This window comes from Lemur catta, chromosome 7 (assembly GCF_020740605.2).
Source record: "Lemur catta isolate mLemCat1 chromosome 7, mLemCat1.pri, whole genome shotgun sequence".
NCBI classification, from domain to species: domain Eukaryota; kingdom Metazoa; phylum Chordata; class Mammalia; order Primates; family Lemuridae; genus Lemur; species Lemur catta.
In genome coordinates, this window is record NC_059134.1 from 58,344,516 (window position 1) to 58,358,280 (window position 13,765).

The 13,765-nt window shown below is 40.2% G+C and overlaps 1 protein-coding gene across 4 annotated transcripts in view; it reads left to right on the forward strand.

Annotated features, from left to right (window-relative positions):
* C2CD3 (C2 domain containing 3 centriole elongation regulator) overlaps positions 1-13,765 on the forward strand; it is a 135,604-nt gene that overhangs the window by 85,296 nt on the left and 36,543 nt on the right. For all 4 annotated transcript variants that reach the window (XM_045555487.1, XM_045555490.1, XM_045555489.1 and 1 more), the window contains exons 25-26: positions 10,497-10,635; positions 13,510-13,574. In XM_045555487.1, coding sequence (XP_045411443.1) covers positions 10,497-10,635; positions 13,510-13,574 — 204 coding nt within the window. The remainder of the gene's footprint in view (positions 1-10,496; positions 10,636-13,509; positions 13,575-13,765) is intronic.

Consider the following 13,765-nt stretch of genomic DNA (forward strand, 5'->3'; position numbering starts at 1 on the left):
TATTCGGGAGCAAAGACCTTATTTCATTTGTTCATTCATCATGCATTCATTCACTTCACAACAAAACTTATTGCAGTATTTGCTATGTGCCAAGCACTGTCCTTGGTACCAGGGATAAAACAGTGAACAAAACAGTCAAAAACTACACCCTTGTAGAAATTACATTCTAGTAGGAATATATTCATCCCCATATTCCGCAGCCAATAAGGTGTGTGGGTGTGTGTGGGTGTGTGTGTGTGTGTGTGTGTGTGTGTGTGTGTGTGACTTTGAACAAGTTATTCTTTCTCTTCGTGTCTTGAATTTCTTGCCTGTAAATGGCTATGATTAATAATTTTGAGATGTGTGATGTCTAAGGCAGACAATCATGGCCTAATGAATTCAGAAGGTTTCAATATCCATCTTTTGGTTTGGCCTCACTGTTTGCCTCCTATAATCTCTGTATTTGCCTCTCTCAAATTATGGTGTGTGTCCTTATTGCTTTAGAACAGAAACAAAACTGATGCTCATAGTAATTATTATTTATCGATCATGCCTACTTCTCTCCACTCATATAGCCAAGAGCCATCGCTCCCAGGATTGTAAGCTTCCATAATGACCCTTGAGGCTCTCATCCATCTCATAACCTTTGTGTATCAGAAACCTTGAAACATTTCATCTTCTCCAAGTAGCCTTGCATTGCTGTATTAGAAATACTGAGATCCCATGTGAGTCACAAAATTAGAAAACAATTTTTTTTTTTTACTGCTCCACCAAAGCAGCCCATTTTAAAAAGAGAAGAGTCGGTAGACAAATAAGTTTAAGGAAAGTACAAAAAAGCTTCTTTTATTTTTGCAAGACTCTTTTTTGTAGTTGCATTGAGAATAAAATTTAATATACAAAAATATGGTTTCCATTCCATTTTAGGGGAACTCCCATATTGTAAAAAGCAAAATATGCTTGTAAATTTTCAACTGGACAGGGAATTACATTTTTATAATATGACTTGGCAAGATAATTTGACAGTAATTTATTGAGCGTCTCCTGTGTGCCAAGTTCTGTTCTAGTTTTTGTACGTTGATTACAGGTTGAGCATCCCAAATCCAAAAGTTCAAAATGCTCCAAAATCCAAAACTTTTGAATGCCAGCGTGGTGCTCAAAGGAAATGCTCATTGGAGCATTTCAGATTTCAGATTTTCAGACTTGGAATGCTAAATAAGTATAATGCAAATATTCCAAAATCTGAAAAAATCGGAAATCTCAAACATTTCTGGTTCCAAGCATTTCAGATAAGGAGTAGTCAGCCTATATCTCATTTAATCCTTACCACAAGTGGGATTGTGGTTTGAATAGACTACAATACATAACCATTTTACAAATGAGGAAACTTAAGCTGAAAAAGATAAAATGACCTAAAGTTACACAGTTAATAAGCTGTGGAGAGCTAGAATTCAAATCCAGCAGTGTCTGTACTGAAAGCTTATGCTCTTTCCTCTATACCATCCTGCCTCTCAGGTACAAGATATAGATAGCTGTGTTTGCCAGTTAGTGCTGTCTACACTCTGTGTTTATCAGTCAAGTTCAGAATGGGTATGTATTGCACACTCGGTCTTGTGCTAACATTGTGGGAATAGTAATTCAATTCAGCAAATAGTAAATCTGTGCCAGGGCAATGCCAGGCACATAGAGTGCAAAGCAAGTGACACATAGTTTCTGTCCTCCAAGAGCTAATAACCCAGTTAAGGAGATTAGCAGCTACAAAGTTAATGATATATAAAGCAGCATGCACTAAGGGTCAAAGTATATAGTGTTTAAAGAGCTTAGAAACAGAGAAACCAGATATGTCTAGGAAACCAGAACTTTCTAGAATTAGTAGGATTTCAAAAAGGTGAGAGTAAAATTCCAGATGAATGTTTTGATTTGAAAAAGGTATTGAAGTGGGAAAGTATGTTTTCTTGGCATGCTTAGAGGGGGTGGTCGTAATAGCAATTCATCCTGTTTGGTTGGAACTCATAGCTATTGGGAGGGAGTTATAAGGAATCAGGAAGAAATAAGTAAGAAAATTGCTGAGCAGCCTGGTGCTGTGGCTCACGCCAGTGATCCTAGCACTCTGGGAGGCCGAGGTGGGTGGATCCTTTGAGCTCAGGAGTTCAAGACCAGCCTGAGCAAGAGCGAGACCCTGTCTCTACTAAAAATAGAAAGAAATTATATGTACAACTAAAAATATAGAGAAAAAATCAGCCGGGCATGGTGGCGCATGCCTGTAATCCCAGCTACTCGGGAGGCTGAGGCAGGAGGATTGCTTGAGCTCAGGAGTTTGAGGTTGCTGTGAGCTAGGCTGATGCCACGACACTGTCTCAAAAAAAAAAAAAATTGCTGAGCAACAACAGCCCAAAAAAGACTAGTTTACATGATTTTAGAGTGACCTTGGTTAGCACAATGGTGACTTTTCTCCAGCAGTGCTTGGCTTCCTTTCCCTTCCTTCAACAACAAGCAATTGCCCAGGCCTTTGCTCATGTACCTTTCTTAGCCTGAATTCCTTTATCCCTTCCAGCTACCAGATTCTTCCTGTCATCCTACTCTTCCGCTTACTCACCCTGTTCCAGCCATGCTGGCCTCTTTTTCTGCAATATATAGGTAAACTCCTGCCTTGGGGGCTTTAGATTTGATATTCCCTCCATCTGGAATATTCCTCACTTCTGGCATGTCTTTTAAGTCACCTTGTCTCAGTGAGTACTTCTTTTGCCACCCCCTCTAAAATTGCAGCCCCCTCCCCAACACATTTTGTATCCCTCCTCCCTGCTTTTTTTTCTTTTTCTTTTCTTTTTTAAGAAGCTGGGTCTCACTATGTTGCTCGGTCTAGCCTTGAACTCCTGGGTTCAAGGGATCTTCCTGCCTCAGCCTCCCAAGTACCTGGGATTACAGGCACATACCACTGTGCCTGGCCAGTTTTATTTTTGTCTGTAGCCATTAACAGTTTATTTTGTTTGTTTTCTATCTTTTCTAGAAAAATACAAGTCCAACGAGCCAGGGATTTTTTTGTTTGTTTTCTTTAGTGCTGAATCCTCGACACTTAGAACTGCAACTGACACATAAGCATAAATATTTGTTAAATGTGGAAGTGGATGAATCTGAGGCCTACCTCAAATGCTTTCTTCTCATTATCTTCTTTGATTTCCTATTTTGCTCTCCTACAGGAAGGTTGTTTATTGGGAAATGTAATAGAGGATAAGTCACCGGGATTAATAGATTCATTCAACAAATACTTATTAAGTATCCACTGTGTCCAGTACTCGGTACAGGATCATGGCCTCTCACGTAGAAAGTTCTTTCACTTCTTCTCCATTCTTACTGCCAACTTACTTGTTCAGGCCTCAGAACTTGGACTAATGTGATAGCCCTCTCAATGGTTGTTGCTTCCAATATTGTCCTCCAATATCTTTTTTATTCTGCCACCAAGATTACATGTCTGGTCAACAAAAATGACCTTGTCTCTCGACTGATTAAAATGCTTTGTTGATTTAATATCACCTAGAGTCTTGGTCACATAGCACACAAAGCACTGCATGTCTGGCCTAATCAGCCTTTCTGGCCTCATTTCTCACCATTTTTTACTCACATTCAACAACATGTTTTTGACCAATGTCCCATTTTCTCTTATACTACCAAGCCTTTGACCATACTGTTTCCTCTACTTAGAATGCCTTTTTTTATTCTGACACTAACACTTTGAAGCCTACCCTGACCACCCCTATTAGCAAAAAAACCTTCCTCTGTGTTCCCGGAGCTTTCCCTTACCACTCCCACAGGTTTCCTCTTTCATATCATTCATTTACTTTTTTTTTTTTTTTTTTTTGAGACAGAGTCTAGCTTTGTTGCCCGGGCTAGTGTGAGTGCCGTGGCATCAGCCTAGCTCACAGCAACCTCAAACTCCTGGACTCAAGCAATCCTACTGCCTCAGCCTCCCGAGTAGCTGGGACTACAGGCATGCGCCACCATGCCCAGCTAATTTTTTCTATATAGATTTTTAGCTGTCCAAATCATTTCTTTATATTTTTGGTAGAGACGGGGTCTCACTCTTGCTCAGGCTGGTCTTGAACTCCTGACCTCAAGCTATCCACCCGCCTCGGTCTCCCAGAGTGCTAGGATTACAGGCATGAGCCACTGCGCCCAGCCCTATTTACTTATTTTTTGAAGCAGAGTCCTGCTGTGGTCACCCTGGCTACAATGCCGTGGCATCAGCCTTGCTCACAGCAACTTCAAACTCCTGGGCTCAAGCAATCCTACTGGCTCAGCCTCCGGAATAACTGGGGACTGCAGGCATGTGCCACCATGCCTGGCTAATTTTTTTCTATATATTTTTAGTTGTCCAGCTAATTTCTTTCTATTTTTTTTAGTAGAGACCGGGTCTCACTCTTGCTCAGGCTGGTCTCGAACTCCTGAGCTCTAACAATCCACCGGCCTCAGCCTCCCAAGTGCTAGGATTACAGGCATGAGCCACTGCGCCTGGCCCTCTTTCGTATCATTTATTACTCTGTACTAAAAATGTTGATGTGTGTCTCAACATTCCTTGGGGATAGGGACTGTGTGTTTGTTTCTGTGCCCCAGCACCCTGATCCTCATGATGCAGCAAAGCAAACATAATGTCCTCCTATTTTGTGAATATGAGACAGTAACACCTCTTACATTTCTGGCATCAGTTGCAAACCTGTAAATCACTTGTTATTTGGCCTCTTTCTGGTTAGCCAGATCAAGGCAGGCATCAAGATGGACACCTGACTTTCAGAGGTCTCCATTATGTCCTGATTTCCACCCTTGCAGTGATAAGCCCATGTAGTCCTTCCTCCCATGAACATTTATGTGTCAGTCAGGCACCGTTCTGGGCCCTGAAAGTACAGACCTAACCATTGTCTCTTTGAAATGTGCCTTCCAAATGAGAACATTGTAGAAAGTGGAATGGGAGTCAGAAGAATGGGTTCTGGCCCTAGCTGAACCATTCACTTGCTTTTTGACGCTGAGCAAACCCATTTCCTTTTTCCTCAACTCTAAAATGTGATGGTCATATAAGATCAACTCTAAGATTCTCTTCAGTTCTCCTAAGAGTAAGGAGCTGAGGGAGCACCCTCCAAGGCAACCTGGAAGTGTGTCCCAGTTGTAGTCTTAAACCTCAGCCCATGTTAGGAAAATAAAAAGAATAAGGAATTGAGGGAGGCATGTGCCACTCTCTGTGAGTTAGCTATAACTTGCCAAGCTTTTGTGAAAATCATGTAGGTGCTTCCTTAGTATCCACACTGGCTTTCCTTATTCCTTCAACAATATTCTCAGTATGTCTGTCCCTTTTATGCCTTGGAAGCTCTTCCTTGAGGAAGGAAATGAGTTGTATTCTTTCATACAAAGTTTCCATGCAGAAGATTCACAAACAGCCCTGAGCAAAGCTTAAACCTAAAGCAGCTTTGAAACTTTCTGTGGTCCCCACTATAGTCCTGATTTGGAAAATAAAAATGCTTCTTGGATACTTTTGGTAGAGAAAGCTCTGGGGAACCTTCCGTTAAGAGTCAATTTCAGTACTCTTAAGATTTGTGCACTTACGTTAGGCAAAACAGGTGTCTCTATCTAGCCCTGTTTTACAACTGAGGCAACTAAGGAACAGGGAGGTAAAGAAAGTGATTTGAAGTAATATAAGTTATACTCAGTAAAAACCAAAATCGGCTTCAGTATCCTCCGCTTTTAGAGGTGCTCTTTAACCCACCCAGCCCTCTGGGTTCCCCCACACACACCATGCTTTTGGCATAATCTTTATCTTATTGGGTTGTAATTATCAATTTGTGTCTTTCTCCCCCAGATCAAGAATCAAATTTGACTCATCTGTGTGACACAGAGGAAGTGTCAGTTAACGTTAGTCTAATAGAACTGCTGGACTAAATTTTTATTAACATAACAAAATTGGGCATTGCTTGAAGGGAAAGTTTCTATCCATTCACTCCAGGCCAGAGAGGGAGCTTTTCTCTTAACCAAATAGAGTTAATTAGAATTATTGCAAAGGAAAAACTGTCCAGTAGGAGTCAGGAGACCTGCCTAGTTCTTCCAAATGCTAGTTAACCAGGTGTGTGATGAGCAAGCCACTAAATTTCTCTGTTCCTTAGTTGCCTTGTTTGTAAAACAGGGATAGAGATGCCTTTCTTATGTGATTTTCAGAGATGTTATCAACACAAGTTTATCGGGTAAGAAAACAGTTTGCAAGCTATAAAGTATTATCCAAATATGAGCATTTGTTATTTTAATCTCATTAAAACAATTGTGCCTTTCTTAATACATAAAACTACTCTCTATACTTATGTAAAACACAGGAAATTCAGTGAAAACTCTTAAATGGTAAAGCTGGGTCACCTCAAGTCTTCTTAACTGCTCTGAGTGTATGTTCAAACCCTGTGGGAGACACAGCAGCTTGATTCTGGGTGGCCTCCAAAAGTGTTTCAGAACTTGACCTTTTCCAGAAATGTAAATAGGCACAGATGAATTTCTACCTACAAGGAAAGAGCCAGGGAAACCTGATAGACCTGCTCTCCCAAGCTGACTTCTTTATCACCTGCCTATTTGGCTAAAATAAGTGTGTGTGTTCAAGACTGAGTAAGCAACAAGTTTCTTCCAAAGTCAAAACAGTAGTTTTGCATTAAACCGTTTAGCAAATAGCAGCTTTAAAAATAAACCAGAGGTGGGGGTAGAGGAGCAGTGTGATATGAGAGAGAGATCTGAGCAAGATTGGTATACATCAGGAATTAGAATTAATTTATTGTGGGAAGCAATTTGAGGGCACATGTTTCACATGAGAAAACTGAGGCCCAGGGAGCCAGAATGAAGTGGTGTACCCAACATGTCACGCTAAATCAATGGCAGAGTACACCAGAATGTAGGTGTCCTGCCTCTGGGAACAGCAATTAGTCCTCTCTGCTAATCTCTCTCAGGGCTTTCTTGAGCAGATGTTGCTGTCCTCTATTGATATGAAGGCAGCTTCTCTCCTCTGCAACCCTGGCAACCATCTGTAGACAAAAAGCAGTGGAGAGTCTGCAAATCTTTAATAAGGGCCTTGGGCCTACTCTGCATTCAAGGAGCCCTCAGTCTAGTGAGGGAAATACAGATTATTATAGAGTACGGTGAGAACTGCTGTGATAGAGGCAGGTTATCTCTCCCTGGTTACAAGAGTTTATGACATTTTGTTGGAAGAAATCAGTTGAAGCTTGAGAACTACAAAGGAAAGTGGGAGAAAGCAAGAAAGACAGAAGGAGAGATGGAAGATGTATCAGCAAGGTCCAGTTACAGGAAACAGAACTCACTCGAGCCATTTTAAGCAGAAAGGAATTTAACATAGAATATGAAGGTTACTCTAAGTTATTGGAAGGACTAGAGGTGTAGGATCTAGGCTAAACTTTCTGGAAGGAACCACTAGATCTTTTAAGTTCAGAATACAATGCCAAAACTGACATCTAAGAATCAGAAATTCTCATTATCACCGTTGCCACAGGGTCTTTCTACAACCAGGGCCCAAACCCTGGAATAGAAAATACAGTGTCTCTACAGTCATCCTTGTTAGCAACAAAATCGGAAGGAAAGGGAACATGTCCTCTGCTTCACGTCTGCCTTCCAAATCTTTTTTAGGGCATCTAATTGGTAGGAGCTAATTTGCATCCGTACCCTAGCTGCAAAAGAGTCTGGGAAATGTAGTGTTTAATACTTTCAATCTCTACAGTAAAGGAATACAATACAATAAAAGTAGATGGTGTTGGAAGCTGATCAGTCCGATCCACATAAATAGTTTAGTTTCACTAAAATAAAACTTTTAAGAAGATAGCTCACTAGATAAAAGTACTATTAATGCTATTTTATACACTTTACATTAGTAATGACATAGGTTCTATATTATTGATTTTCATTAATTTAACCGTTGTTTGCTTACTACTGTTAAATTAGAATCACCTTTTCCTGCTCTTTCTGCAAATATGCTTGTAAACTGATTTTGCCATAATTTAACTGTTGTTTGCTTACTACTGTTAAATTAGAATCACCTTTCCCTGCTCTTTCTGCAAATATGCTTGTAAACTGATTTTGCCATGTTGTAGTCAATGTTTTTTTGTTTTGGTTTCTTGTATAGTTCTTCTCTGTATCTTTAATGCTTTTCTAATCTTGAGGCTCCTTTGCCTCTTGGTTCAGCCTTCCTCCAAGTCCTGCTTTGTTGGCAACTCTTGCACATGCCTCATCTCTCCTGCCTTGCGGATGCCACCAGATCTCACTTTCTTTTCCTCCTCTTCAGTTCTCTTTGCCAAGGCTTGCTTTCAAAATGTCCATTCCCTTTTCTCCTCCCATCACCCAGTTTTTTTTTTTTTATTATCCCCAGGAAGAAGGACTGAAAAAGTAATGCCAGCTGGTCTGGTTTTGTACTCTGATGCAGTAGAAGTCACAAGATTAAATAACATGGCGTGTCAATTTTATACCAAGATTTGAGAACAAAAATATTGTTTTTAGTTTATATAAATATGGCTGTGTTATGGCATATAATATAAAACCTTAATGCATTACTAAGATAAAGTATAAGTCTGCTAATATCATGCTTACTATAGCTGTTTCAAGGCAACAGGGACTCCTGTACTTCAGAGTTTAATGTTTACTCTTATTGGGTTGTTGTTACTTTGGTGGGGAAGTTTGAAAAGAATTGGTCTACTCTAGTGGAAACTCTTTTGGTTCAGGAAAATATGTCAAAGCAAAGCTGCACCTGCTTCTTTTTCCCTAAAAGAAAGTTGAAGTCCGAGAGCTCTAACTGGGGATATAAAGGTCAGGGTTTCATCTACAGTCTAGAGAGGCTTCTCAGAATGTGTGGTATTAGAGCTTGTCTTTTAAAGGCACTTACTAAATGTTATATTGCTTACAGAGGGGAGTAAAATCAGCAGTTCCCGAGTATGAATTTGTTTATCAGATTGTTTCCTGTCCAGAAGAACACGCTGTGGTCCTAGAGGAGTAGTTACTGAAAGGAGCAGGCATGTAGAGAAAGAACAGGGTGGAGCCTCAAAGATGAATTTCTCTTATGAGTAGAAGTAGGAGTATGGGTTTGTAGAATCCTTGAACTAGACAGGTAGAAAGAAGACAAACCAGTTAGAATCCACATACAGAAGAATTTGTTCCCTGGAGCACATAAATCATGTTTAAGACATACTTTTTCTTCTTCTTTTCTCTTTTCTGCTCTGCTGCTGTTTTTTCCTTCATCTGTAATCCTGACATTCATAGCATTTTAGGGCTGAAAGGAATCTCATGGAATATATAGCCTATGTTTTTAAAATGCTCTATTATTCAGTGCTATCCAAAAGAACTTTCTACTATGATGGAAATGTTCTTTGTTGTCGGTGTCCAATATAGTAGCAACTAGCCCTGTATGGCTGTTGAGCACTTGAGATGTGGCTAGTGTATCCAAGGAACTGAATTTTTAGTCTTATTTAATTTTAATTAATTTAAAGTAAAATAGCCACATGTGGCCAGTGGGCTATCTTACTAGAAGCTCAGTTAGACTATCTAGTATCAACAACCATCTTCATTTTACATTGTTTTAAGACAGAATAAATAACTTGACTGAGTCTGCCACATTGGAAACCTGATCTTGTAAAAGTTAACTTTAGGTATCCTCACCAGCACAGCACCTAGTGTTTTACATTCATTAACTCCATGATAGAGGCAATATAGGAGACGGTTTAGAGTATGTACTCTAGAGCCAGAATCCTTGAATTTGACACTCTGTTTTATCATCTAATAAATATGTGACCAACTGATTTAATCTCTTGGTACCCCAGGTTTTTTTTAAATCTTAGTATTTATTTTTATCCTTACAACATCTTAAGAGATGTAAGTATAATGTGCCCCCATTTTACAGTTGAAGAAGCTGTGGCCGAGATCAGCGGTCCCCAACCTTTTTGGCACCAGGGACTGGTTTCATGGAAGACAGTTTTCCCACAAATGTGGGTAGGAGGCAGAGCTCAGGTGATAAGGAGCCTCTGTAAATACAGATGAAGCTTTGCTTGCTCCTCAGCCGCTCACCTCCTGCTGTGCAGCCTGGTTCCTAACAGGCCATGGACTGGTACTGGTCTGCGCCCGGGGATTGGGGGCCACAGGCCTAAATAATCCTTGCCTAAGGTCACACAACATGTATATAGCAGAACTGATAATTGGTCATCTGACTCTTAAATCCAGGACTCTTTGCAGTTCCATGCTACCTTTTGCCTCCTCGACCCAGTATTTTCCATCATCCCACGAAATACAAGGGGATAGGAGAAGTCACTTTTTGCTGGTGAATACTGATGAACTAAGCCTTGAAAGGATAAGTGTGGTAACAGAAAGATCACTGAAAACATTTCAGATACAGGGAATAGCTCAAGCAAAGACCCAAAGGTAGAAGAGGGCTAGCAATAGTCCTGCTTGTATCTGTATAATGGGAGGCTTCTTCAGTACCTAAAATACAGTCACTCTGCTATATTCTATTTCAGGGAGCCCCTTGACGGAGCGGAAAGTATCAATACCCAGTTGTTGTGTATCTTTTGTAACAGCCGATGAGCCATCTCCTACGTATACCCAGGTGGTTGAAAATACAAATTCCCCCATCTGGAATTTTCAACAGCAATCAAGGTTTGTATTTTCTGATGTCCATGAGCCTTCCAGAATCTGCATTTTGTTCCCAAAGATAAACTCAGAACAAGGATTATAACCGACATGATTTTTGAGCACATTTAGAAAATCCGTTTCTTATCCAAGCAATTATTTAGTCCTAGTATTTATGAATTCATAGCTAGTAGTGGTTTAAAGGTTTTGTTGTAGTGTTTTTGACTTTGTTCAGTACAGCTCAAAAATTTTTCTGTGAGAGGGCCTTTTATATGCCCAGCTCTGTTTTAGGCACTTGGAATTAAAGATGATTAAGGCACTCTCTGCAATTGAGAAGTTGATGATCTACCTGGGAATAAATACCAATAGAAAATTACAATTAAGTGTGTAAAGAGATGTGAAAAGGATGCTGGTGGAACTCAGAAAAAAGATTGCTGGAACCAACCTGGAAGTTCAGGGAAGGCTTCATAAATAAGATACCTCAGCTAAATACTGAGGAATAGTGTATACAAGTTATTCAGATTACAAAGGGTGGGAAGGATATTCCAAGCAGAGAGGACTAATCTCAGGAAAGGCTGCAAATTATTTGTCATTGGAAAAGATTTCTGGTGTAGTGGAAAGAGCCAGGGCTTTGGAACCAGAGAGGGTTGGCCTCCAACCCTATTTCTGTCACTTACTAGCTGTGTGATCAAGTTGCATAACATCTCTGGGCCACAGATTCTTCATCTGTAAAGTGGGTATAATGTTTACAGGGTCATTGTGAGGTTGAAATTCAGGGCCTCATAGTACATAGTAGATATAAACACATGTTAGATCTCCTTTGGAAGGCTCGAAACATAGGAGGTAGAGTCCTGTCAGTCATGTTGCAGTGGCCCTCAGGGGTAGGGGATGTTACAGGAGGCCAAGAATTACTTTACAAAAGGTGATGCTATGTTAATACTTTACAAAAGGTGATGTTATGTTAATAGTAACAATAATTAGTATTAAAACTCACACTGCATCACCTTTCATAAAGTTTAATTCTTGACCACCAACACTAGCTGTACTTCATGATGTCTGATCTGCTATTTTCTCATAGTGTTTGTGTATTTAATTGAATCTCAGCCATTGGTCACATGTTCAGTGTTTTTAATTTGAGGCTGGCCTGAGTCAGGAGCTAAAATTGCAGTGAAAACTGAGTACAGGCCAGGCGCAGTGGCTCACACCTGTAATCCTAGCACTCTGGGAGGCCGAGGTGGGTGGATCGCTCGAGGTCAGGAGTTCGAGACCAGCCTGAGCAAGAGCGAGACCCCGTCTCTACTCAAAATAGAAACAAATTATCTGGCCAACTAAAAATATACATAGAAAAAAATTAGCCGGGCATGGTGGCGCATGCCTGTAGTCCCAGCTACTCCGGAGGCTGAGGCAGTAGGATCGCTTAAGCCCAGGAGTTTGAGGTTGCTGTGAGCTAGGCTGACGCCACGGCACTCACTCTAGCCCGGGCAACAAAGTGAGACTCTGTCTCAAAAAAAAAAAAAAAAAAAAAAAACTGAGTACAAATAGTACTATGGTGAGCTACTGGAAATTATAGAAATTCTGGCCATAGTGCCCAGGGTACTTTATATAAAATATCAAATCTGCCCCAAAAACAGAAAACCAGAGGATTACACTTCTAAATGAAGGTGATTTATTCATTCATAATGTAATTACAAAAGTTTATGAACTTGATAAAGGGACATTAGCAATCTCCCAACTTCATCCTTTCACTTTACAGTTGGGGAGATTATGGCCCAGGAAGATTACATAGCCTGTTGGTAACAGAGGCAAGATTAGAAGAAAGATGAATAATGGTGCTGTTTATAATTTCTTTATCACAATATTGTTTCCTTTGATCCACCTAGCAACTTGTAGGTAGGTAATATCCTATTTAACAGGTAGGAGAACTAGGACTCAAAGAAGCTAAGTAAGTACATGCTCAGAGTCACTCAGGTGATAATAGTAGAACCGTAATTCAAAGATGAGTTGTTTGACTCCCAGCTGGAATTAGAATCTCTGACATAGTATTTCTTTCACTTTAGCACCATGCCTCTCATTGGTCTTGAAGTAGGCTCTCTTCAGTTCCCCAGTGGTGTTTGGGGAATGAAATCCGATCTCTTGGTTTTCCCTACATCTCCATCTTGTTCACCTGGAGCAGTGTCACCTGGTTTGGAACTTTCCAAAGCTTTGTTATTTAAGACTGTAATTTACTTCATACAAAATTGTATTATAGGTACTCAGTAAATTTCACTTCAGCGTCTTTATCTGGTATCAAAATGGGACACTTTCTTATTTTGTTGCCTTGCCTCTGCTTGGTGTAGCATTGGAGTCAGGCAACCCAGAGTTCCCATCCCAGCCTTGCTACTGACTCTTACATGACCTCGAGCAAATTACTTTACCTCTCTGAGCCCAACTTTATCATCTGTAAAAGAGGGACAATAATGCCCATATGATAGGCTTTTGTGGTGATTGAATGTATTAATATATGAAACACTTGGCACCATGCCTGGCCCCTATGGTGGGCACTCAGTAAATGTTTTTTTCTCCTCCTTCTCCCTTCTCACCATTACCCCACTCTAAGGCATAAGAAGAATCCTTGCCCAGTCCAGTAAAACTGTTCAGTATGCATTGAGGATCTCCCTTTCCACGCACCCTCCTGTGTCTTAAAGAAACACCGGAGGTCAGGAAGGAAGCATTGCGTCAGGGGGACCTGAGCTTCCATCCTCTCATTTCAACTTTGAAGATAAAAATGTATCTTAGAAGATGGCTATGAAGATGAAATAGTGTTGGGAAAGTGCTTGGCAAACTACAAGATATTCTTTAAATCTAAGTTTTATACTAGAGAGGATTCACACACAGTTAATTTATGGTTGTTTTTCTTAATAGGTTATCAAAAGAGCTTCTTTTGGACCCACAGCAAACCTTGGTCTTCAAAGTGTGGCATAAAGGAGGTATGAACTCTGTTCCGTGAATATCTAGCTGCTTGTAAAAACAAGCTCACATACTGTTGACAATTTGCCAATCCTTTTCTTTTTTTAACCAGGTAAAGCCATGCACTGATGAGGCTGGAAATACAGATATATAGTAGAGGGTAATATTACAACATGCCATATTGTTCTTCCATGGAATTTAAATAGTTAGA